The sequence below is a fragment of the Centroberyx affinis genome, unplaced genomic scaffold (genome assembly GCF_046629955.1).
Source record: "Centroberyx affinis isolate AG114_WGS23_722 - 3 ecotype Tasmania unplaced genomic scaffold, CSIRO-AGI_Caff_v1 ptg000303l_1, whole genome shotgun sequence".
NCBI lineage: Eukaryota > Metazoa > Chordata > Actinopteri > Beryciformes > Berycidae > Centroberyx > Centroberyx affinis.
The window spans coordinates 42,746-69,768 of NW_027278981.1; the positions used below are offsets into that span (position 1 = coordinate 42,746).

General features: G+C 41.1%; 1 protein-coding gene across 1 annotated transcript in view; it reads left to right on the forward strand.

Annotated features, from left to right (window-relative positions):
- LOC139640897 (electrogenic sodium bicarbonate cotransporter 1-like) overlaps window positions 1–27,023 on the forward strand; it is a gene marked incomplete at its 3' end in the record, with an annotated part of 69,152 nt that overhangs the window by 12,087 nt on the left and 30,042 nt on the right. The window contains exons 4-6 of the mRNA XM_071515088.1: window positions 4,590–4,763; window positions 19,224–19,359; window positions 26,300–26,460. Of these exons, the coding sequence (XP_071371189.1) occupies window positions 4,590–4,763; window positions 19,224–19,359; window positions 26,300–26,460 (471 nt within the window). The remainder of the gene's footprint in view (window positions 1–4,589; window positions 4,764–19,223; window positions 19,360–26,299; window positions 26,461–27,023) is intronic.

The window sequence follows — 27,023 nt, forward strand, 5'->3', positions numbered from 1 at the left end:
CAAAAATTGGCCAGAAAAAAAGCAGAAATGTAAAACCAGAAATGACATTCTATTTCCTTTGCACATGTTATGTATTTATTTATCTGTTCAATATATACTATATATACAGTATGTGTTAATTAATTATTCACTTAAAGGGAGTAATCTATCCCAGAGTTTCTCTACCATTGAATCGGTGTGGTGGGTCATCCTGCCTACAGGAGCTGCTGACACTAAAAGAGTTTCATTAGTCTGGGATTCAGTGGAGAGTTTTATTGTCCCATGATGGTCTAAATGTTTCCGAGACAAGAAGAAAATCATGGGGGAAACATAATTGTAATTTTTTGGCATGAAACTGAAAAACATATCAGTATTGGCCTTCGGGCCCTACAGGTCAAACCCTAATTTAAACTAATGTTTAATTTGTATGCATATTGTGGTTTGAAGATATTATGACCTGACACTGCATCTGTCCACAAATGCGACATGCTGTTTATTCACTGATCTGATCTTCAGTTTAATCTGCTGTCACCTTCCCAGCTGAACTTAAAGCAACTTAGAGCTTAGTTTCCTACAGTGGATGATTCCTGTGTTTGTTGTCTTTGCCGGCAGAGCCTCAGCCGTGTACGATTGATCTTGTGTTTTTATGTTTTCACATAAACATGGGAGGTGTGCCATCTTTTGTTGAACCAAAAGCGACTTGGTGTGGGCGATGCTGGTTCTGGCTTCAGCTGCATGTCTGTTTTCTGTACAACCGCTCTGTCCCTGTCCCTGTCCCTGTCCCTGTCTCTGTCTCTGTCTCTGTCTCTGTCCCTGTCCCTGTCTCTGTCTCTGTCTCTGTCCCTGTCTCTGTCTCTGTTCCTGTCTCTGTCCCCGTCTCTGTCTGTCTGGCCTCAGTCTGTCTGGCTTCAGTCTGTCTCTCTCTCCTCTACCAACCAGTAATCCCTTAAAATAGCCTCACATTTACATGAATTCACCCCCTTAATTAATGCAAAATCCCCTTAAAATTAATTAAGGGAGTCATTAAATGGAGGAAACCCCATCAAAACCACCGTAAACACCCCCTTAAAGTTTGACTGCTTACTTTCTAATTTAATGTAAAATTCAGGGAGATTAATAACTAATTAATAACCCTGTAAACCATGCATAAAAGACATAAAAAAACTATGTTATTTTTAATGGATAGTTTATGTAATGAGAAATTAAGGACATTTCAGGGATAAGAGTCTCTCTCTCTCTTTCTCTCTCTTACTCTCTTTCTTTCGCTTTCTCTCTCTCTCTGTCCCTCTCTCTCTCTCTCTCTCTCTCTCTCTGTCTGTCTCTCTGTCACCAACCCTGCATCATGCCACAGGGAAAAACATGGTCAAATTAATAACTGACTGAAGTAAAAGTTGTTTTTTTTTTTTTTTCAAAGAGGAACCTCCATCATATCAACAGTGGAACACATGACTGGGCTGATATTAAATATTTAATAAAAGGCCAATATCAGCTCAGTATATCGGTTTAAAAGTAACAACATCAAACATTTCCTCTGATTTAGGTCTCAAGTTTCTCTTCATCCTTTTTGCTTTTGCCTCGTCTCTTGATGCTCAGAAACGCTGAACTGTCGGTGTCGGTGAATTTAGATGAACCCCCAAAACACAAGGCATTGTTACACGAGTGAATAATGAGCGCCGTTGTCCTTAAAGAGAGATCATTGTCTGTTGTTTTGAGGGGTTCGGCCACTTCCTGGTTGGGTCATGTGCAGTGCTTGGCTCAGCGTTACCCAGACTCCGCTCCAAAGGCCATCGCTTGACACTAATCGTACAGAGCCTTTGTTCAAGGAGAGCTGTTGATGTTTCCTCTGAGAGTTTGCTCTTTGTAGCCTTCGTCTGCTCAGAACAGAGAAATAAACAATGCTGAAATGTTGACCATCAGGACATGCAGAGGTTTCATGTTAACTGGATTTACAGTTCCAGTATAAATACTAACTAGTTACAGAATGTGTGTCAAATACTCCACCAATAAACCGTAAATATAAAAGAAGAAGACACAAGAAAAAAAAGAGAGTTATGGTCAAAAGCGTAGGTTTCATTTCAACTTTGAAGGGTCACACTTTGGATCAAACTTGTTACTTGCTGTTCCGGGTGGACATAAGTGCAAAATGATTGAATAAAGTGGGAATAAAGTCTATGAGGGTCTAATGTTTTTTGTTGAAATGCCTTCAAAGACGTTAATTCAAACAGTTAAGAAAGGGGTTTGTGCTTCTGACCAAAGCCAATCACAAAATACGCTTCGGTAAAACTCAGCTTTGCCTCTGAAAACGCAGAGTGAGTCAAAATACAGTGTGTGTGTGTGTTTGAGGCAGAAATAATTGGGGGGTACAGTTCATCTTTAGGAGAATGTGTCCGCCTGTCTCCCCCCCCAAATCTACACCTGTGATTGTGGTTAGAGAAGATGAGCTACTGCCTCCAACACAAGACAAATACGTATCTTTAAAATTGATCAGAGATTTAAAGTCGACTTTATTGTTAAAGCTTGAAATTCTCCCAAACCAATGATCAGATTTTGTCGTTTCTTGCTGGGACCCAGTTCTTCTCTGTCTTCTTCTTCTTCTTCTTCTTCTTCTTCTTCTTCTTCTTCTTCTCCTGTCATCTTTACAGTGTCCAAACAGCCCACACAGTTATACCAACCTCACATGTATCTATCAGGCAGTCTGCTGCATGTTGTCAGTATCCACAGCTAGCATCACTGTACATTTATTTCTCAGCTAGTTCTGTGTGTTGGAGCCGAACGCACAACTCCAGTTGCATTCAAGGCACTTCTAAATTGGGATGCTTCCTACCTCAAAGTTTGAAAAATATCACTTAGCGTTCCAAGAGGGAAAGATGGAATTTTTGTAAAGCACCAGTAGAGAGACAGCAAACAAACAAACAAACAAAACAAACAAACATAATATTTGGTCTGAATCACAAAAAGCTGCATTTTATCATTTTGTCAGATACTGACAGATGTATATTTTAATTGATACGTTATTTCAGTTGCAGAATCTTGTGTTAGTATTGTATATATTTTGTGACTTTTATAGTGACTGTAAAAGATGTGTTTGTGATATGATACAATGCATTTTGTAAAAAAAAAAAAAGGGTAAAACTAAGTTAAGGGTTAGTTAATGCTTAGTAAGCATTAACTAACCCTTAATTAACAGTTAACTAATGTGTAATTTACTAATGGTGTTCATGTTAACTAAGGTATTCATTTATACATTATTTAATAGTTTATAAAGATGACAATTAAACAATGTATAAATTAAAACCTTAGTTAACATGAACACCATTAGTAAATGATTACCAGACACATTAGTTAACTGTTAATTAACTTAACTAAGTGACTCATTGTAAAGTGTTACCAAAAAATGTAGGCTAATGTAACAAATGTGTATGACTAGATAAAATTCCATCTGAAATCCGACACTTACAAAGTAATAAGTCAATAACATTCGTAATAAATAAAAAAAATAGCCCTACCAAATACTTTATCAAGTATTCCAAGTATTGTCCAACTGTTTGGGGATATGTTATCCCCAAACAGTCCAGTCTGCCTGTCGTTATTGACCCTAAACCAGTCGGCTGCATGTGAAGCTGCAGGTCCTGTGGGTGCTGCGCCGACCCGTGCGGAACAGCTGTGTCGTCATGCGAGCTGCCGCAGAGTCTTCACTGCTACCTGCTACTTCTTTTTTCGGTCCAAATATTTATTCTGACAGTGTACTGCAACCTCCACAGCCCCGCTCTGCTGCGCCGGCTCTCCTTTGGTTCTATTCTGGGCCACGGGAAAATGTTCCCCCGTTTAACTGAAATTGAAAAGCGGTCAATATTGGGTTAAGGTTATATGTTGCACGCATTCTGTAGCACTTTTTTTTAAAGATGTTTATGGCCCTAGTTTTGCACTTCTGGATAGACAATCAGGTGTGAAATTCAGTGTCTCAAAGGATGCTTGCATAACTTGCAGCATAGCAGTCTGAATTTGTTTTTGTTTTTTTGGATCAGGGTCTTTTTATTGTAATTTTTCACATTATATCATAGGTCCAAACAGGTCCACCAGAAAAAGAAAAGGAAACTTAATCGAATCCCCCCCCCCCCAAATACCAGACAAACACATATAAACACTATACATAGCCAGACATCCATAAAAGGAAAATAAATAACACAAATAGAATGAAATGACAGAAAAATTGGTTACATTATCATGTTGTCAGCTTCCATATCGTCAACAAAGGTTAAGAAAGGCTGCCAAATAGTATGGAATGTCCTAGTAGACCCTCTGACAGTATATCTAATCTTCTCCAATTTAAGATGGTACATGACTTCCCTGATCCCATGACTATATGTCAGTGGAATAGGGTCTTTCCATTTAAACAATATCAGTCTCCTGGCCAGGAAAGAGCAGAAGGCCAACATGCTAATCTCCCACCTACTAAGAGGGGTGTCCACCGGGGGCACAAGAAACAGTGCAATAAATGGAGACGGCTCTACTGCTTTTTCAAATATCTGAATCTGTTGTTTAGAGCCACATTTGTGACAGAAACTCGGAGTGTTAATGCTGCTGTTGCTCTGTCCTTTTCCCCCTGGCAGGTCACCACACCGTTTACATCGGCGTGCATGTGCCCAAGAGCTACCGCCGCCGGAGACGCCACCGCCGGAGAGCCGGCCACAAGGACAGAAAGGAGAGGTTGACGGAGAACGTCTCTGACAAGTCGGACGCGGAAAACAATGATGAGGCCAGCAACAGCATCCTCAAACCCCTCAGTAAGTTCTGACGGGCGCCGTGTCAGGGCGGATTAGGGCCTGTCTGTCGCCGCCGCCGACTGCTGCTAACCCGTTCTCTCCTTTTGCAGAAAAAAACGCCCCCTTGTGTCGCCCCGTGACCCCGGGGGGACTTGCTGAGTCCACTTAGTCACCGGGAAGAGCTGTGCGTGCGCCTCTGGGTGACGAGTGTGTTTCGACAGAGCAGAGTGAATTTTCTGTGTGGAAGTAATAGCTGTTCTGATACGACTGTACTCGCCGATGATACAAGTCTCTGAGTGGAGCGTGCGTGTGTGTGTGTGTGTGTGTGTGTGTGTTTCTGTGCCTGTCTGCTTGGCTGGACATGTGAGTGTAACTGTATCTGTGTGTGTGTGTGTTTGTGCATGCATGCGTTCTTGGTTGGCTGGAGCTTCATGAGATGTAAAGTGCGCTCGGACAAAGAGGTTCGGCCGGTTCGAGGGAAACTTGAGAAAGAGACAGAGAGGTTACGTGGGGTGATGGGGACTTCAAGCCGAGCCAAAGCCCAACTCTTTCTTGATGTCAGCGTTTTTTTCTTTTGAATGAACATGTGACTAAAGCCATATTCGCAGTAACAATACCTGCGGACGTCCAGTGGTCTTGTAATAACTGCAGAGATCATCTGTCTCTTTTGGTGACGACAGAAGTCCCCAGATAATATTAAATCCTGTGCAATTCGAATGAGAGGGGGGGGGGGTAATTCATTAATTACATGAAGTCCCCACTTGTCCCGTGTGAATAGGGCTTAAAATGTCCTTCCTTGAAATCAAATCCAAAAATGAGGCAGGCTGCTGTCGTTTCTGGAGAACGCACACATGCTCGCTTACATATGAAGTGACAAGAGGACCCAGTTACTCCTGAACTGCATTTGTGCTGACTCAGCGGCTTGTCTTCCAGAGAATAGATTACAGTCAGCTCATCTGGGTAAGCTGTCCTGCCCGCTGACTTTGGCCATGCATGTTGCGCAAAGGTTGTAACTTTACAGATTTGCGCTTTGTGGTTTTGATCCTTGATCACAATCTGAAGCTGGTGGCATTAAGTAACTTGGGGGTGAATTGGTGTGTGATGAGCCTGCAGAGCGGCTGAAGGAGTGATTCTTGATGTCATGCCAGTGTTTCATCCTGTCATATCATGTTGCTAGCTGTTTAGAGAGGGAAACAGAGCAGCAGTGTAATCTGAAGAGCAGTGTTACTAATTCTTATACAGCTACTACTGTTTTTTCTTACCCTGACTCTCCTAGTAAGACTTTAGGCTGACAGTAATGACAGAATGAATAATCCATTAGAGCGGGCAAGTTGTTAAAAGAGAGAAACTCATTGGATTTTTAAATTTGATGCTTTGGTATATCCAAGTTTAAACAACAAAACTGATTATACACCTTTTTTGTAATATGTTTATTTTTTTGTGTACACCAAATGTGACGCCAAATTTTGACTAATTGATTGTAATTGGGTCAAATGATTATAAATTGACATTAATTGGTTGCTTCTTGTGTTTATCTATATAAGAAATCATGTCACTTGGTTCTGTTTGACCCTACGAGGTCGAAACACTTTTTAAATTCATGTTTATCCCAGATATGCCCAGAAAATATAGGCTTTTTATATAATCAATCCTTTTCTGTGTTGGCTCCCCTTCTTTTGTCCCACATTTTTGCATTTCTTCACGAACACCTTATGTTCCACTGAAGTTTACTATATATATTTTTTTTATATTTTGCTCCATGCAGTAATTACAGAATGGTTTGAAGGCTGAAGTAGTTTTCACCAGCAGCACTATGCTCATAGACACCAGTCTGTGTAGAACCGAATCAATACTTTCCTGGAGAGTGTGAACGACCCTGCTGATGCTTCTACAGAGTGGATAGCTGTAGGTCTAATTTCCTTTTCCTGACAGATTCTGGACTTCTTCCATTGGTCCTGGTTTCAAAGTGCTTTGAGTTCAGAGGTAAACCAGAGTTTGTGGTTGTTCTCACAGAAGCTGGTGTGTGAAGTGACTGTGTCTGCGTAGCCATCGAGCCTTTGGGTGTTATTGGGGAAAATATTCCAACCTGTTGTGTGTAAACAGTTTTTGCAGTTACTCTACGGCCTTGCCAATCCGTTTCCTCACACTTCGTTTGACAGGATTAGCCTTTTTAAACTGCTGCTTGTATGTGGGGATAAGTTGGATGAGAGCCTGGTCAAAGTGGTCAAGGAGGGAACGGGAGATGGTGTGATGTGATTCCTTTATTGTGCTGGATATGTGATCCAGAAATGTGCCCTCTATGTTTCGGCATTTCACTCATTTTTGGGAAGTTTGTTGTTTGTATTTGTGAGATTAAAATCCACCCATAATCAGTAAATGTGAGTCTGGGTGTTTGCTTCCTCTGCCCTGTGAGGAGATGCAGGCCTAAACTGCTGCATCATTACAGAGGTGAACTGCTGTGGTGAAGAAAACGGCTTGCAGCTGAGAAAAATGTATTCCAGATCAGGAGAACATCATTTCAGACGCACAGTGACAATATAACAGTCGGAAACCAGAGGGCTCGAATGATGCATTGGCATTAGGGCCGTTTAACCCTGTTCCTGTGAAACAACATGATTTCTGCACGGTACCATGGTGCATGCATGGCGAAGACATACAGACCTAATTAATCATCAGTTTATTTGAATATTATTTCAGCTCCCTGGCTCCCTAGTTGCCTTAATCTCTTCTATATAGAATACAGTAGTGTTGGCTAGTTAACATCAGTAACTTCACCATCAGCACACACAGCTTATAGTTTATTACATAATTACACAGCAGAATTTTGTATACAACAATGTGCTTTACTGTAACATGCTAGATTATGTGTTGTTTTAGGGTGAACTATATATATATATATATTGTTATATATACATCACTGTATGGCAGCATGCAGTCCATGCAAACTAAGAGACGAAGAATCCAAAACTAAGTTCTCCCGTCATGTGATGTTATCAAAAGTCATTTGCATATAACTGAGATTAAAATTGCAGCTGAGGTGTCAAGATTTGTAGTTATAATTCAATTTTCGATGGTGGCTCAGTTTGTCAAGGTGTGTCCATGCAGCACTGTTATAAATGTAAAATGGCTTTTATCCCATCATGATGAAGTTTCATGGTGCTCAGGTATAGAGAGGTGAAGTGTCTTATCTCCCGTTGTCCTGGCTGAATTTGGCCGTGGCAAAAAGCAGAGGTGAGAGAAAAATCATTTTTTAGCGTTTAACGAGAGCTCAACTGTGTCTTTGTTTGTTGAAGAGTGATCATACATTAGCGATACATCCCTGACTTGTCTACTGTGTGTCTACTAAGTGCTGTGATGGCCACAGTAACAAAGGAAGAACACTTTTTTGTCCTTTTTTCTGCATCAGAGATCAGCTGCTCCCCTGACTATGCTTCATGTCTATTAGAACTGTATGAGGAAGTGATTGAGTGTGTGGGGACAGTTTTTGTTTCATTTTTCTATTGCCTATTCCCCTTCAAATCCAACCCTGTATGGCTGCTCCATGTCTTCACATTTGCATTCAGATTCATCAGTCTGGGGCTCCATATCCTTTGCAAATGGATTTACAAGTCATTATAGAGGGAAATGCATCTATCCTGGATTAATATTACAGGATATTCAGAACCTTTTTCTCTTGGGGAGTGGAACATTCCAGCAGCAGTATATCAAGAATGTAACGTGTCTGTGTAAAAACCACAAAACTGAAATTTTGGGTGTTTTTCGTTTTCTAACTTGAAGACTTTCATGGCCATTTGTGTGTTGAGTGACTTTCATGACCCTTCGGCCCTGGAAACCCCGTTGTATAATACTAAAATATATGTGTGTCAAAGGGGAAAATAACCATTCTCCATTCCTGAAAAACCCAGTGGAGTCAGGCTGAGGTGAGGAAACATAAGAAATCTTACAAACCTTGGTTTGTTTACAGCCTCAGTGGTAATTCTCCATTCAAGGAAAATGCGACTATGTTGGCAGGAGAACCGGAGCATTGACGTTTCGTTTACAGTCAACACGGCCGTTTCATAGGGGTAAAGTAGCGTAAATGCTGTTGATGTTATGTAAAGTACTGTCATGGAATTAAGTTGTTAATGGAGTGAGCAGAGAAATGGCTTTACAATACAAACAGAGAGCATATGCAGTCCAATTAGTGTGGCTAGACATTAAATGGCTCATTTCCTTCTTTGTACATCTTAGATTTTGTATACATAAATTTGTACTTTTCACATTCCATTTTACATTGTCTATTAACAATTTCCCATTACATAGCTGTCATGTCATCATGTGGGATAAGGTTATGTACTGGTTATGTCATAGGTCAGTACCAATTGTGGTGCCAAGCTCAGCAAATTAGTGCAAAATGGACACTGATTTGCTCCTAAACATGGATTATGGCTTTCTATTGATGGGGAAGTCTGTTAATGGAATAGCAAAGTATTTCAAAGCGTTTAATTTTCAGTTGTACATTTTCAGCATGTTGTGGGTATTGAATAAGAGTCTTGGCACATGTGAAGTAGCAGAGTGATAGAGGCAAGGGAAAATGCTGTAACGCTGGTATTTCCCTTAAAGCTATCTCACATACACATCCCATCACAAAACACACCTGTGCCTGGAAGCAGCAAATCCTCTGCAATATATTTTTCGGTCTTTTGCAATGCTAGAAAAACATAAACAACTTGAAACCCCCTCAAAAGAAAAAAATAAAGCTTCAGCTGAACATAAATACAGAGAAGGCAAACCTCCCATAAGGAGGGCAAGTGTGCGTCCGGGGTCTGAGCCCAGCTGCAGTGCGACAGGCACAGACTGGAGTTTTAGTCATACAAACATTTCCCAGAGGCAGAAATAATCTGATTGGTTGAGTTAAACCTCAGTGGGCGGAGCCAAAGTACTACAGCTTTTCCAGCTAAGTAACGTTAGACTGAAACAAAAAGGCAAAAGGTAAGAGACAAGGAAGCTAATATTATGAAGCCTAGCACTCTGCTGCCAACTGAAAAAATACAATCAAGCCATACTAAGTTATCTAGGTCAGCGGTTCTCAACCTTTTTGGCTCATGACCCCTTAAAATGAAGCCATGTCTCCTTGCGTGTGTGTGCAGAGTTCAGCCAAAGGACCATTTTCCCTTTTCAGGTTGTTTCATTAGATTTATCATCAGAGGAGGCTGTAAGGCTGAAAACTATTCAGTATTTTACAAGAAAAGAAGCAAAAATTAGACATAATAATATATTTTTATAGTAGAAATATGCTTTTTTCCTATTCCATAAATCATCTTGCGACCCCCCACAATGATCTTGCGACCCCCTGAGGGGTCCCGACCCCCAGGTTGAGAACCACTGATCTAGGTTAGCTAGTTAGCTAGCTGACCTTCAAGTTCAAACTAGCCATACTAGCCTACAGCTATCTAGGTAAGCTAGTTAGCTAGCTGCTGACCTTCAACATCATGAATGCCATGGTCATGAAGGAATAAAAAAAGAAGTCATTGCCATTTATATATTTTTTTCTATTTTGACCAGAGTTCCTTCTTTGCCATTGGCTAATTTAAAAACTGCGGTTGTTTGGCTCCGCCCACTGAGGTTTAACTCAATCAGTGAGATTATTTGTGACTCCAGAGAAATCAGAGAGATATTTGTAACTAAAACTCCAGTCTGCTCGACAGGCATGCAGTACACCTCACTTCTCTCTCTGTTGTCGACTGCCCTCCTCCCTCTCGCTCTCTCTGGGAAACATGGCCGCCCCCAGGGGAAGGCCCTCGTCTGCTGTCTGGGCCGAAATCCTCTTGTTTGGTCAGATGGACGCTGCAGGGACTGCGTGTGCTGGCCTCCTGGCTGCTTGTGTGTCTGCTGCGGGACCGTGTGACCCCGGCTCGTTTTGATGAGCACATTCTTTTTTTTTTCCAAGCTTTTTTTTTTTTTCATTGGGATCAAATTCTTTCAAAGTAGATTATGAAGATTACTTAGATACTCTGCTCCAAAACCAGAAAGAGCAAGCTATGGCTGCTGTGATGTATTTTGCTGTTTATGAAGAGTGACATATAGAAACACACAGCAGCTCAGCACCTCAATTCACACTTTGGCTTATTTCCTTCATCACACTCATATAGTCTAATACATTGTCCATAGGCTGGTTCAGGGCTTCATTATTGTGATTCTGGGCAAGGTCCCCTTAGGGTACAGATTGTATAAAAGTGTGGTGTTGGGTGGAAACCTTGTAACTCTTAATTTTGGTTTGGTTTTAATTTCATTATTCTATTAAATGTACAACAAGGCTAGTAAAGCAAGGCTGCATGCTTTTCTTAGTTCCTGAAAAGTTGAAATTATGGAGATACAAGGTTTTATCTGGCAACAGCAATATGTAAAATAAAAGTCTACAGCTATCACTTCCAACACAAAGTATATTCTTCCTTTGAACACACTGACACAACGCTACTTATGCTTCACTTGCTGCCAAATATGTAAGACGTTGCCTGAAAGGAACAAGGAGGATTTCACTCAACAACAGCGACATTCCAGAGTTTGCAGTGAGGGATTATAGTTTTTTTTTTGGTTTCATTTTAAACTTATTTGATGATAGAACCAAGATATCCTATGAGAATTTCATGACCTTATACAATTTCCCTGTCACATTCAAAGAATTCAAACTCCACCTGTAAAGCAATTCCCCCTGGATTGAAACGTTAAGTAAAAGGTCAGTAGGCATTAGAACATAATACAACTTAAAATACTAATTTTCTAATGCTTAATGAGTTAAATCTCCTTGATAAACAATGTAAAAACAAATGATTTCACTAAAAACAAAGAATAGGACAAAAATTACATTTTATTGGGGTTCAATAATCAGTGATATTTGATGGGAGCCTGGTTACTTCCTCACAAATGTTGTATTATAAACAAAGTAAGAGAGCTGCATTACAATATAATGCACAGAATGTATCCTTGTTGTCAAACTTCATCAGAACATTTGGTCAAAGAAGAAACAGAAATTATAGATGAGTGAAAAATGGTATTTTCTCCCAAAGCTTTCTTGAATGTCTTAGCACTTTCTATTTCACTCCACTGTGGACTCTTCTTCACACACATATATCTGCATGTGCATATGTACACACACACACACACACGTTTGTATTACTACACTTGTGAGGCCCCTCCAGTGAACTTTAACCCTCACCACTACATGCCGAACTGTAACCCTCACCCTAAACCTAATGCTAATTATAATCTTAACCCTAAATCCAAGTCCTAATCCTAAACTAACCCCTCGAAGAAGTGATGAAAATAATCTCACTTCACATATATGTCTAAAACTCAAACTGGTTCTCACACAGATAGCAAATCATGTATACACACGCACATGCAAACACACACATACTGTAGAGATTAGTTTTGTGAATCAGATAATTCACAAAGGCCGAGTCTCATGGGTTTCACCTAATATGCTGCAGTCCACAGACCAACAGGTCATTTGTTGGAAAAACCCTTTAATAGTGTCATATAAAAGTAAATTGGCAAAAAGAAATCATATCAGTAGAAGTCTGTGGATATTGATTGGATAGATCCCTTGGGTCGTTGAAAAAGGCAATATCTTTGTTTGACTTTGTGTCTTTCTGCACAGCCTGATGAGTTAATCTTCAGTGATTGACCCTTCGGCCAACAATGCTCCTCGTCCCACCCCACCCATCCACAACCACACTATACCGCTTAGCCCTCATGAGATTATAATTAGTCCGTTTAGCCTCCTTTTCTGCTGCAACATGACCTCCTGTAATTGCTTAGAAAGGGTCACTGGGTTGATCCTCAGGGGCAGAAATTTGGTTAGATTGGCTCACAGTCAATTTAGACTAGACTTAGTTCACAACACACACGTTTGGAGGGGTTTATTCTCGGACTCTGGTGCGTTTACTCCTGTAGTTCAGTTTGTTCGTTCAGGTGAGAACGCTGACATTCGAATTCAGGTGGCACCAAATAACGGCACAGAGACACCTAAAAATGCAAAGTCATAATCCTCTTCCCAGAGAACTGCAGTGCGGTTTGTTAGGAGTGAGAATGTAATCAGAACCAATGGCAGGAAACATCCCCAAAACACAAGGGTTTATGGGTACAAGGAGATGGATGTTGACATCTGATAGCCAGCAGTTACTCAATGCTTGGAAAGCCGAGCAGAACAAAATGAAGTGAGGGCAAACTGCAGTCTGGACTGATCTGGAAATTATGACAAAGAGTGCAGACAAATCCATTATACATGGGCAGCTAGACCCAGAGGATATATGCCACATTTCCTCACAGAATTTGGTGACTTCCTATCCGACCTTACAGTGTCATCAGATAAAGCCTCTGTGGTTGGTGAATTTCAAAGAAAAATCCACCCTCGGATAATCTTACACTGTTAGATAGATAGACCTTTCAGTTAAAGGTGGGTGTATGGGCTTAAAAATGTTTTTGTAACATACTGCGCCGTGTGTGTGTGATCGTGGCTCCGCTCCTTATTCAAAACACAACATATCTTGTGGTCGAATCACATTGTGGTCTATGTATTATAATATCATATCTACTGTCAGGGAAATTGGTCTCTCTGCCTCTTATATGATGGATTTCTCCCTGTATGATGAACGTCGGTGCAAAATGGCGGCTCTAGAAAGAACTGTGATTGACACCAAAACTTAGCGTTTATTGTTGGTGTTCTAATAGCTGAAACATTTTCTGCCATCAGATTTCATTGTAGCTGCTGGAAATATCTCAATGTGACATTATGTTGTTTACATTTGGCCAGTTACCCACAGGACAAATACACCACAAAACAACAAAATGGGCCCAGAAATCTAATTCAAATCACCAATAGCTGTTTTTTTAACGGTGTTAAAATATTTTAGGGTAATCTTGACACCTTGACAGTGAAGCAGATCCACGGCTAAATGCTTTTTTAAATGCATTTTATTTGCATAAATTTGACTCTGTATCCTCACGAACACATGCATAACCATCGACCTGGTGCTTTCTCTCTGAGCTGATATTGCAGAACTTAGTCAGGAGCTCAGTTGAATCTCTTGGTCCTTGAATACTCTTTGATTATCTTTGAAGTTAAATCTGCAAACAATCAGGCCTTGTCAATACTCAAACCTTTTCATTTACCAGACTCACTTTCCTCAGTAAATGAATACTTAAATTTTATCTCACTGAACACGTTCACAGATTGGATTCAATGCTGCAGCCTGAAGAGCTCCATTGATTGTGTTCTCGCCATTAGAAATAAGAAATGCACTCAGAAAAATACTTGCACCCTGGTATACAGAGACTCCCAGAGCTCAGAAACAACGTTGCAGGAAAAACAAATGCAAATCAATCCCCTTTTAAACAAAGCAGCCTTAAACCAAATGACCTGAAGAATTATAGACTCAATCTGACTCACTTCTTCATTTCAAAATTACTTGAAAAAGTAACCACCAACTGATAGATTTTGGAAATATAAACTTCATGAACCCATTCTATCTGGATTCATCACAATTCATTTATCTCATTTATACCATTATCTCTATGTACTTTTAGATTGCGTTGAAAGTGAAATTGGACTTTGTAGACCTGTACCTCCCTGGTTCAATCTTTATCAGTCTGTTAAAGTGGAATTTATACATCCAAACAAATAAATAATCTTCCTCCCTTAGAGTGAGGTTTGGTGTCCCTCAAGGCTCCATCCCGGGACCCTTGCAGTTCTCTCTCAGTGGCATTACTGGCCCAAGTTGGGCACTTTGCATTACTCATATTACTTTACTTCCAGAGAGCAGAAAGTTTTAGTTTTTTACACTACCAGTTATGTAATATTTCCATTACATCCCCAATATTGGTAACGGCATCCTCCCATACCTATCAGGAGGACTCATGTGCTTTGCCTGTGTGCTTCTGTGTGAATTATCAGTTTAGCCAATAGCAGCACAGCAGGCAGGCAAAGAGCAGGGCAGTCAGAGGCAAGAATTGAAGTACTCTTTACTCAGTTATACCCACACTCATATACATTTGCACACTTTAGTAATTCAATAATTTAGTAATTGGTTTTCGTAGAACCAGTTGGTGTAATCTAGCCTTTGCTATGGTGGAAAGCATATGCACCGTGTTGTACAAGATGGTTATATGAGAGGAACGACTGAAAAATACTGAAAAATAAAGTTGGAATAGTTTGAATGAGAAGAATTAAGACTTTGATGACTTAATCCTGATTGCCAGAGGATTAAACGATTCCCAAAAAAATTTGGCTGTGTTGCTGAGCTTTCCTAGGAAAACAAGTGTATGTAAGCCCTCTTGTGCTGTTCATGAAAACCTAAAAGCAAAGCTAAACTCAACCCTGCTGTGATGGGCTGCTTTGTGCCGTTCGGAGTGAAAGCACGGTGGAAATTCGGTCACCTTAATCTTGTTCCTGCAGTACACCTGAAGAGAGGGCAGTGGTCCTCTCCACTCAGGTGCTTTGCCAGCTGGTATTTGTTACATTCCCATCGGGACTCGCCCCCATCAGCTATCACAACAAAATACCAGAGCTGGATTGTCCTGGTATAAATACTGTGCTTTCAATGAATCACCCTCAGGGTGTCACTCTGCATTCAGGCCGAGCCCCGCTCGCTCCCTGTGGCATTGCACACTAGCTGCCCTGCATACTGAATGTCAGACTTTGTGGCATGGAAAACATTTCCTGTATTCTCAGAGATCCTCTCATTTCTTTGAAAGAGGTGAAGTGGAGTTACAATGTTGCTGCATGTACAGTCACAAACAATAAACTTGCTATTAGATCCCATGTAGCCTTTTGCTGTGGTGAGTTTTAGTTTTTTTCAAAAAGGTCGGAGGAGATGGAAGGTATTTGTGTAGGATGCATGTCAAGAGTGGGACTAAACAGGCCTTTAGTGGCAGTCACACTAAGCTTTCTGCCGGGCAGCGGGCATTCTTCCTCCATCCCCTATCCCATGAGCCTCCGCTGCTGGGACAAAGTCCCCTTTGTATGCCCATGGCTCTTGGCTAGAGCACACAGAGCTTTGAAATTGCGTTTGAACGATGGGATTTTCATTTCTATCCCTCCTTTTCGTACTCGCTCTCACCCCTCTTTGCTTTCACTCTGAACCGAACCCCCCCCCCCCCCCCCCCACCTCCCCTCCCCTTCTCTTAGCAACTGCTCGAGTGGGACAGTATTGCATTGACACCAACACTCTGCCTGTCACCAGCTTGGGCTTTCACTGGATAACATGGATAGACAGCATCAGTCTCTAATCAATATTTACAGATGATTGGAAATATTTCCTGGATAATTTCAATTTTGAAAACAAACAAAAAAAAAACTGTTATTGATGCCCACTATGTATTATGAGAAACTTAATTCATTTCAATTTCCACGTTTTTTACTTAGTCAGAAGTGTGAGAAGTGCAATCTCACTTAAAAGGAAGATGCTGCACACTCTTATTCCTCTATCCAGCTCTTCTATATTATATATGCACATTCAATGGTTTGTAACATCTATTACCAGGTGCTGAGGCTTTGACCCTCTGACCTTCCCTCCTCACTATTGGTTGCTTGTAATCTCGGCGATACAGCCATTTAAGCTCGTTTTACTGTTTACTGTACTCAGTGTAAGTCGCCGTGGATGAGAGCGTCAGCTAAATGCGTAAAATGCACATGTACATTATTCTGCCTGGGGTGTTATTAAACCGACTTCTCTGACTTAGGCTAGTTGCAGCTTGTGGCGACGGGTGTGTGTGTGTGCCAGCAGAAAGTTTGTGTCCCACCTAGTAATCTCACAGCTGCTCGTCTGGCGTATACCTGCTGCTGCTGCTGTTGTTGTTGTTATTGTGCCGACAGAAGACACAAAGTGAGGGAAAACCTTAAGCTTTTACCTCATTTACCTCAGTCATCATAGGAATGTTGCTGACTGACTGAATATATGAATGAATGAATAAATGTGGTAGTTGTGGTAACGTTTAGGGTGGTATATATATCTGTTGACTTGCAGAAAATATACCTACTTGCCGATCTGAATGTCAAGTGTTGAGGAAACTCCAGGCTTGTAGTTAGAGAGTCAGCACTAGGTTTAGACCAATATATCCGGATAATATTGGCTTTGTATTAAATATTGGATATCGGCCAGTCAGTGTCGTCCACCGGCCGATATGATGGAGGTTCCTCCTTCACCACAGCTACATTTTTTTAAATTTAACCTTTATTTAACCAGGAAGGCCACTTGAGATTCAGAATGTCTTTTGCGAGGGAGACCTGGCCAAGACAGCAGCAAAGTAGTAACAGGAGTAGTAACAGACAAATTAAGCATTATAAAAGACAATAAAACAAATCAATACAGTTAAATACATTATACAAACAATAAGACAGTGAGTTAAAACACATAACACATCAACCCAGCACAGAGACAGTAATGTATCCCAGAGTTTCCCCTACCATTGAATAGGTGTGGTGGGTCACTCTGCCTTAAAGAGCTGCGAACACTAAAGGAATTTCATTAGTCTGGGTTTCAGTGGAGAGTTTTAGAGTCCCATGATGGTCTAAATGCTGTTTCTGATGCATTTCCACCCTGACAAGAAGGAAATTCTTCGGGAAACACTGAATACTTGTAATTTTTTAGGGTGACAATGGTCCAATGTAAAGATATTGAATATATGCACATAATTTCCGTTAAATAAAAAAAAAATAAAAAAAATAACGGTATTGGCCTTCAAAAACCCATATTGGGCAAACCCTAGTCAACACTCTTATGCCATGGTACTTACTGAAGCTCATTTGTAACCAGTATGGATCAGGAGGCTTCATTGTCTCTCTCACACACACACACACGCACACACACACACACACACACACACACACTCGCATAACAGCAAAAAACAAAAACAAAATATCAATTATCTTATCAATCATATCTTATAATTGTGTATTCGTTTAACTTACTATCAAGTCATTTTATTAGAAGTCAAGTCTCAGTCACTGGAGTACAAGTCAAAGTCAAGTGCAAAGTAATTTCTCCATGTGTCAAGTCAAGTCTCGAGCAACCAATAAATTCCGACTCGAGTCAGAGACACTGCCGGCATCTGAATCTTGAATCCGTTCATGCTCATTCCATCGAGATGAAACTGTGAATGTGTTTCTGTCGTCTCTGGTGTGCGATACATTATGCAGCCTCCTCCTGACTGACGTGACGCAGCACGAGTCCTGGTGGCGGTGACATTCGCTCTGGCCGGGCCTCGGCTGGGCACGGGTCGCTGGTCCAAGGAATCTGACGCGGAGCCAAAATGAAACGGGGGTTAGTGGTGGAGACTGTTGGAGGCACAGTGAACTCGTTTTTAGGCTAAACCGATATGTCGATCTCCACGATGCAGCATGTGGAATTCACCGGATTTGGCTTATTGATTACAGACGTCTCTTTACACTCTAGAAGTCTGATTCCTCATGCAGAGAAACCATACGTACTTAACTGTCGTGTGGTTTTCCATAAACAAGCAGTTGCTCTAATGATGTAGCGTGGTTGCTGGTAAGACCCGTCTTCTGTGGTTGTTTGCTCATGACAAAAATTTCACGTGTGGAGTTTTCTACATGCATGGGCCTGTTTTCGTGAAAACGGGCTCGTCATTATTTGTGGGTTCCTCAGTTGTTCTCATACAAAGTTCAATTAGAGTTTCCACTTGTTTGAAGATACTATAATGGCCTCGGACCAAAGTAAAGCATGTTTGAGTAGTGTTCAAAAGTATTATTTCTATATCAGTCCCCTTTGAATTTCTGTATGGCTCTTTTTTCCAGATGCACTGATGCTTGACTAAATATTCAAATGAGAAGACAAGGGGAAGGAAAGCAAAGCCTCTCTGGTAAAGAATAGGGCAGTTTGTGAACCATTTCCTAATTGTTAATGAGGGGCTCCGGGGCAGTGTGCCAAAGCTGGAGGGCCAATGGCGAAGGCCTGTTTGAGCAGTAAGGGGGGGGAGGTGGGGGGGGGGGAGAAGGGGCTAGCAGAGGGGACACTGTCACTGAGGGGACCCCTAAACCCCCTCGGCCCCCCTCCTACCTGGTTCACAAAGTGCTGCAGTGGGCAATCGAGAGCGGCTGTCACTTCCACCCGAGACTCTAATGAGGGTTTTGCTGCTGTTCTTTGGGCTTCTGGGGGTTCTGCGCTGGTGAGCTTGTGCAGCTTACCGACTGTCACCCACACACCACCACAACTTGACTGAGGATCATACCCTGATTTGGAGAGCAAAGGGGGGGTCATCGGGTCACAAAGATGTCCAACAACAACAACAACCAAGAAGAGAAGGAGGAGAAGGAAGAGGACTCGGAGGAGAGAGGAGAAGAGTTGGTGGTGGTGAGAATCCCACCTCCTCCGCCTCCTCCGGTGGCCGGCTCAGCGGGCGAGGGGAAGCCGTTGCCCAAAGCCTTGCCGAACGGGCACCAGTGCCAACCTGTGACCCGCAGTATTTTCCCTCTCTCCGCAGTCTCGCCGGCGGCCGAGAGGATCCGCTTCATCCTCGGGGAGGAGGATGACGGCCCGGCGCCCCCGCAGCTCTTCACCGAGCTGGACGAGCTGCTGTCTGTGGACGGACAGGAGATGGAGTGGAAGGAGACGGCCAGGTAAGAGACTCGCACTCCACCAAAGTTCCTGTGTGTTCATGGATTTTACAGGTGTGATGTGGTTGATTAGCCCTCTCCTTTGACTTTGTACTGAATTATTTAAAACATTAAATACACTTCAGTGCCTGGTATGAGAGAAAAATCATCTACACAGCAGATGTGGCAGTGTTAGTTGTCACTTTGCCAGTCTAAATCCACACCCATCAAAAGTTAATTTAACAGTTTTAATAGTTTTGAATACCTGCCACAGAACCATATCAGCTTCATGATTAGACAAACAACTCTCCAATCAACCTCAACTTAAAATAATTGTCACTGTAAAATCAAGACTTAACACTGGGAAATTTGCTGTGTTATTGCATTGGCAGCAGCTCCATCCATGTTTTTCATGTATTTCTCCTGTGTGGCCCGCTAGTGGGATGGGATGGGATGGGATGATTATTTATACATCATTAGCTCTCAATGAATGAGGATCTCACAGAGGGAAATGGGACCCCTGGACTGCTGTTTGAGGCCACCAATGAGGTGATTTGTTGTCTAACCTCTGACCAAATGCACCGCAGATGGAAGTGACTTCATTATTGGTTGAATTTGCTTCAAATGGAAAGCAGTGTATTTGAGGTTTTTTTTTTTTTTTGAGGAACACTACTGTCATAAGTCTCTGAGTGCTTTCAAAGGTAATTTTAATTTTACTTGAGTAGCCTTTTTAAGACTTAGTCTTGTTTTTGAGTTGAACATTATATGAACAAATCATAGTCTTCCCCAACATTGGTATTAATAATGATAGAACTAATAATGAACTAATTAATCAGCAGATTGGTGAAGTATTAGCGTAGATGGGCTTCAACTGAATAATTGAGTCAAAATTCAAAAAGGCGACATTATGACATGTGAGAGGGAGGCGTGGCTTGTGTCGGCTTCCCTAGGTCGTTTGACAAGTCAGCCTACAAAAAGCCATTCAAAAAAACTCCATATACCTTTAATCAGTCGAACAAAACTACTTCAGTAGTCTAACATTCTGACATTAATATGTCAATTCTGTGGCATGGTCTTTATAATGCAGTGCAGGCTGACTTCTGTGTTGTAATATATTTAGAGGAACTCATGTCATGGAATTGGTCCAATCCATAGTTACCTCCGCCAAGGAGGTTATGTTTTCGGCAGGATTATGGAAAACTACTGGCCTGATTTTCATGAAACTTCGTGGAAGGGTGTAGCATGGGCCAAGGAAGAACCCATTAAATTTGGGAGCGGATCCGGATCCAACTCACGAACAAGCAATAATAGCATGAACCTTGGCGGAGGTCTGTGCTCTCCGAGTGCCCTTCTAGTTGTACAGTAGATCAGGCTGATTCTCTCATTCATTTCTGTACGCTTCATTGTTTTTCCCCCAATTAAGCATGGCAGCGACACGATCTGCAGCTAGCTAACTAGCGTCCTGCTCCTGCCGTTCAGTTAACAGTCGTGATGCACTCATATGATAGCGATTAGGTAGCGTCAATTGAAAACTATGACTATGACCCTATGATAATAAGGCCAAGTCAGAAGTGCATCGTGCAGGGAAGCCTAGTCTTTGTACTGAACATCATACATGTCAGTCAAAGATTTCTCAAATGAAATGAGAGGGCATAATGTGATTTTTTTTTTACAATAAAATAGCAATTCAACCATTTTTTTTTTTTAAACCCACCAAATTTTACCTACCAGGCTATGTTTGTTTTCCAACCAAATACGACCAAAAGTTTCTTAACTTGATGGAAAGCTGCACAATTTCCAGAAAGTTGTGTGATGGCAAAAAATGTCCAGGCAAACAGTTTTAGTAGTTTCAGTTCCTCCTCCTCCCTCGTTACTTATTTCTTGAGTTCTCAGTAGTTATATATGACTGACGTAAGGTGAAATACGTCAATCCTGCATCTTTAATGTTAAACTTATTATTCTGTAAATGTCTGCAGAGATTAAGACACGGAGCAATGTCTCACCTAGTGTACCGACGGGTCCCATTATGAATAAAAGATCTCACAGGCACTGGGTGGTGCTGGCTCTCTGCCAGATTCACTCTCTGGCAGCCAAATTGCCAAATAAAAACCTGGCATGGAGCGACTGGCATGGGATAACTGCTCAGGACCAGTTCTGTTCTGTTCCTCATCCCTCGGTCTGTGAGAGGTGGAAGTAACAACATCTGATGGAAAAAAATGAGAAAAAAAAAGTTTAAAAACAACAAATTATCACTCTCATTTTAAATTCAGATTCATTTTCATCACCTTTAAATTCATTAGTTGATTTTTTCCCCCATCCTTCTAGGGCTCGCCTTAAACAATAAATGACAATTTTGTTTAAATTATAATAATAGAAAGTAGTGATGAAGCAAATGAAATGCAAATCACCTCTATTTTAATCAAATTGTCTTTGGATTTATCAAATCACTTGACAATTTATCACTACATTTTTCAGTCTATGTGCATTTTCATCAGATCTATTTTTACTATTTAATTTTTGTAACTTCGACCCCTCATACTCTGACCATGCAAAATATCAGCATGGCATTAAGTTCAGGATTTGATTCATCTGCATATATGCCAAATAAACTGAATGGGAGAGTTTTTGTCTGGTTCTTAAACGGATGGTTAAAATCTTGAAATGATAATATTTACTATGCTAACTGTTTTATAAAAGACCAGTTGATATAAGTTGGACAACTCATTCCCTTAGAGCGGAACAGCGGTTAATTTTAATATTCAAATATATTTCCCCCATGCCCCAGGACAGTTTGATTCATATTCATCAACTTTACTACAGAGATTTGTAGAGTTTATGTCTCACAGCCGACTATCACTATGATGAATGAGTCTCATCCCTATTCAGCTGATGAGCTAGGCCTGTTAGTTTTGGACCCTGAGCAGTTTGATGACAAACTTCAATGCGACCATGGCAATAAAGATTTAATATTTCCTTTGGATGCCAATGGTAGCTCATCTTCCATCTGCTGCAGGGCCGCTACATCCACAGCCATCTATCTGTGTTTGAGGACAAACCTTGGACCCTGTAGGTTCAGCTAACATTCAGATGGTACAGTTCATAGACTTGGAGGAGATCAGCAGCCTGGGTTTAGCATTAACACACTCTGTGGATAATCCATTGGCTTGCCAGTCTAGCCATCTCGCCCCCGAAGGTAATAGTCTGGCCTGCAACAAGCACATGCCACTGCTACATGCTAATGCCCTTCATAAGAGAGGCAGCCATGTTCTCCTGAGCAGGGGAATGGCAGAAATGGTGGTGGGACACTGACACCTATGACCTTCTCTTCTCTGGACACCTGAGAGCCTTTGATTACTCTGAGAGTAAACAACGGTTCTCCCCATCAAATCTCTGGACTGGGACCTGTCCTCCAATAAGCAGCTGGACTCCCAGAATTAGACTTTATATTCAGGTGGATTGTTTGAGGAAAAAGTGGTTTTACTGCCCTTCCTTGCAGTGACTGATCCAGAAACGTAATGTCAGTCATCACAGACTCTCAGTCTACTGTATTCAAACCCCTCACAGAGAAACCCAGACTAGACAATCTAGTCATTCCTCTATTGTCTCAACTCACAAACAGAAACCTGCCAGTAAAGGGTGATAAAGACATAACCTGTCCATGTCGTATAAAGAACAGGGCCTTCTCTCTCCCAGCTGACCAAAGGAATCTCCTTTGCCTTCACAAGAATGTTGTCCTCCCTATAGCTGATTCCATTGCTGGTGAGATAATGTCAGCAGGCTCTAAAATGGTCGTCCTTCACAGCGTCATCTTGGATCATGGAGCAGGACTGAGCTCTGCACCTAGTTGTGTACCTTAAATGTTTTAATGGCATTATTACATCCACTGTGAGCAAATAAAACCTCCATACTGGAAAAACAAGCTGAGGATAATCTCAGTCTCAAGAATGCAAAGTGGTTTCCATAGTCACTACTTTGTAGTGCCAAAAAGAGATGACACCTGCATCCCATATTAGACCGCATGGTGCTCAACAAATAATTGTTGCACTTTAAATCCTAAATCTTAAGACTTTAATGTCTTTGAAGAGACTTTGAAGTGTTACAAGCAGTTAATTTTCAGTTAAAAGATGCATATTTCCATGTTCCCATTGTATAAATGAAGCTCTTGAGTGGATGAGGGATACTAAGGTTACTGAAAGCAGGAGCTTCTCCACAGGTGTGGTTCCTATGATAATTAAGCAGTTAACAACCAGTCATGCTTAGGGATGTGTATAAAATGCTAGGCAGACCCAGTAGCCCATTATTTGGCTACCATGGTTTGAAGAAATGACTTTGTTGGGTCACATTTGGTCAGAGCTTCAGTGACAAAGACCACTCAACTTGCTGATGTTTCATGAGGGGCAGCGGCTAAGCTGATGTTGGCATGGACAACTGAGGGAAAGACATCACCGGGGCAACTGTAGACGGTAGCACATACACTTCAACACTGATGTTTGGGCATTGGTTCGAGAGAATCCCACAGAAAGAGATATTATGGTCGGGATGCAATACATAAACGCCTTATTACATCTTAAAGTGCATACTGCAGAGAACACAGGCGGTGGTCTACTGAGCAGTGGAAAAAAGTCATATGGTCAGATGAGTCATCCTTCACCCTGTTCACCCTGTTCTCCCTGTTCACCAAGCACATGGGTTCACGTGTGGCTTGTGCCAGAAGAAGTCCACAGGCGTGAGTGCTTGTTTCCCTCAGAGAGAAGGGTTCAAGTGGTTCAGTTCTGGTGTGGGACGCATTTTCCTGGCATGGTTTAGGCCCACTGAACCCCCTTAGAGAGCAAGGAAAATGCCATTCTTGGTGATCGTATGGGGCAGTATTTCTATCCTGACGGCACTGGAATCTTCCAGGATGGTGGTGTTCCTATCCACAGGGCATGAGCAGTCACCGAATGGTTTGATGACCATAAAAACAATGTACACCGTGACTCTGGAGTGGTGCCTGAAACAGTGTTTTCCACCACTGTCATCAAATCTTCTTTTGTGGAATCACTTGTGGAAGAATTGTGTTGCATCCCTACACTTGTAGAATCTATGTCAAGACACAATGGAGCATTTCTTGTGGCTCATGGTCAACCAACGCCATATTAAGACACTTTATGTTGCTGTTTCCCTTATTTTGGCAGTGTGGAAGAAAACTCAGGGCAAGAGCGTGGCAGTTTGACAGGTTTATTCAATCTGCAGGTTGGGAGCCAAGGAGCTCAAAATCTGGATGATTCCACAAAGTTTTATAGTGTTGAATATTCATGATTATGTTAATACAGATAGAATATAATAAAGCTATTGGTCAAAAGGTATATGGTCATATGAACAAGACTGAACAATGAGATTTGGGCATTTGCACGTTCCAAGCTCACAGTTCTGTGAGAAACACACAAGATGTTACTTTAGAGTTTAATCTGATAATGGTGAAGCAGATTCAGTATTCTTGAGTTTAAGCTGTAAATATGGACAAAGGTTACATATTAAATGAGGATATAGGAATGTTGCTTATAGGTACTTTTCCATTTCTTCCTCAACATCAGTAATGGTAAATGTTCAGAGAAGCAGACTTAGATCTGTACATTTGAAACGAGAACAAGCGTAACGTTGCTGAATGGATCTACGCCCACACCACATCAGTCTTTTTCAGACATTTACAATTTTCTAGCCAGGTTATTATATATTTTGACATTATTTGTGCGCAGCGAATTCTCCGGTAGACCTCCATGATTGACTGCTGGGAGATTTGTGACGCAACTGCAAAGCTTCTATACACATGACACATACACATGCATTGCCTTCATGCAACCAAATGTTTGTGTGCTTTGCCAACCCAGCTAAAGGCAACCCGCTGTCAAGGCAATGTGTGCTTCATTGAGTTATGGAGGCTTTTACTAAAGGCTACAATTTGAATGGGGTTGAGTTGCCAGGTAACAATGTCGTCTCCTCTATGAGAGCAAATTGATTAGTACTAATGATAAGATAACACAGTTTTCCTTGACTGCAGGAGTATTTGCATTCATTCTCCTATCTATTCTGCTTGTGCATCAAATTGCTGTGCTACAAGGCTCCATTTGAGCACACCAGAGGCGTTTTCCTGATTTAGGAATTTGCTTTAGGTCACGTTATGGTAATGTTGGGTAATGTTAAGTAATGTTATTATCTTAGTTAGTCTTCCTTGGTTTGATAACACTAACTTGCATGCTTGAATTAGTTTCAGCTATCCAGCAATCAACCTTGGTTAAGAGTCATGCTAGGTGAAAAAACATTTATTCAAGTAGGTTTGATAAGCCACAAGTTACGCCATAAATCTATTACATAAAGAAATGAACGCATTGTGTATGCTACTGTTTGCTACTATAGGTATGTTAGCTGGCATATTGATCTCTGAGCATGTTGTTATGTTGGCTGGTCATGTAGATTTATGATTTATGTCCTCTACGGTCACTTTTAGTTCATCATTCTTTTGACATCTGAATTGGTCTTGTGTATGAATGCTTACATTGGATTATGGCACAGTAACATCAAATCCTAAGTGTACTTGCAATAGCATCTCACCAAATAATACAACACACTGAAACAACATTTAACGGTGTCCTATTGAGGTTGAAAAGATACCATCAATAAAGAGATACCTCCAAGGAAATTATGTTTCACTTGTTAGTTTGTCTGTCAGCAGGATATATCTCAAAAACTTATGCAGGCATTTCCATGACATTTGGTGGACAGAAACAATTTGGTAGTGATCTGGATCTGGGGCCAGATTTAAGTGATAGGAATGATGTCTTTGGGTTTAACAGCAAGTTGGAGAATTGTTCAGTGTTGGTAGAGGTTTGTGCTCTCAAGTTTGTTGATTTTGACTTAGAGTAGCCACAAAGTTTCGCATCTGAAATGAGCTTGCAGTTGAATCCTTCTTTCCTCCTTTTCCATCCAGGTGGATCAAGTTTGAGGAGAAGGTGGAGAAAGGTGGTGAGCGCTGGAGTAAACCCCATGTGGCTACGCTGTCCTTACACAGCCTTTTTGAACTGCGGATGTGCATAGAGAAAGGCACCATCATGCTGGACATGGAAGCTTCCACTCTGCCACAGGTTGTCGGTAAGTTGGCCGGTCAACAGCTACTTCCATATATGGGAAAAAGGAAATTAGGGATTGTTTCAAAGTATACAGGTCTAATGTTGTTTCAGAAGATTTAAGTTTAAATCATGAAATTGTTCGTAATTTGCCAGGTGTCAACCAACCTCAAAGGTGAAAACATAATTTGAAAGTGTAGCCTGTATAAGTTTGTAAGTGGCAACTGATAACTGATGGATAATGCAATAACTGTAAAAATGTAATAAAATGTCACCCTAAAGGAGTCAACAAGCTATTAATGTAATGAATTGATGGGTAATGTTATAACATCAAATTATTACATATTAATTGGCCATTATTTTAACTGATAATATAATAATAAGATTGACTAATGATATAATAACTCATAACATTAAGAAGCATGTAATCACTCAAGTTATTACATTATCAAGCACTATTATTACAACATCAATTAAAAATATGTTACATGCCTTATGAAGTCGCTGGTAATAATGTGATGTTATTACATTATCCAGCAACTTATTACATGTCACAGGTTTTATTTTATCTTCAGCCCATTTAGAGGG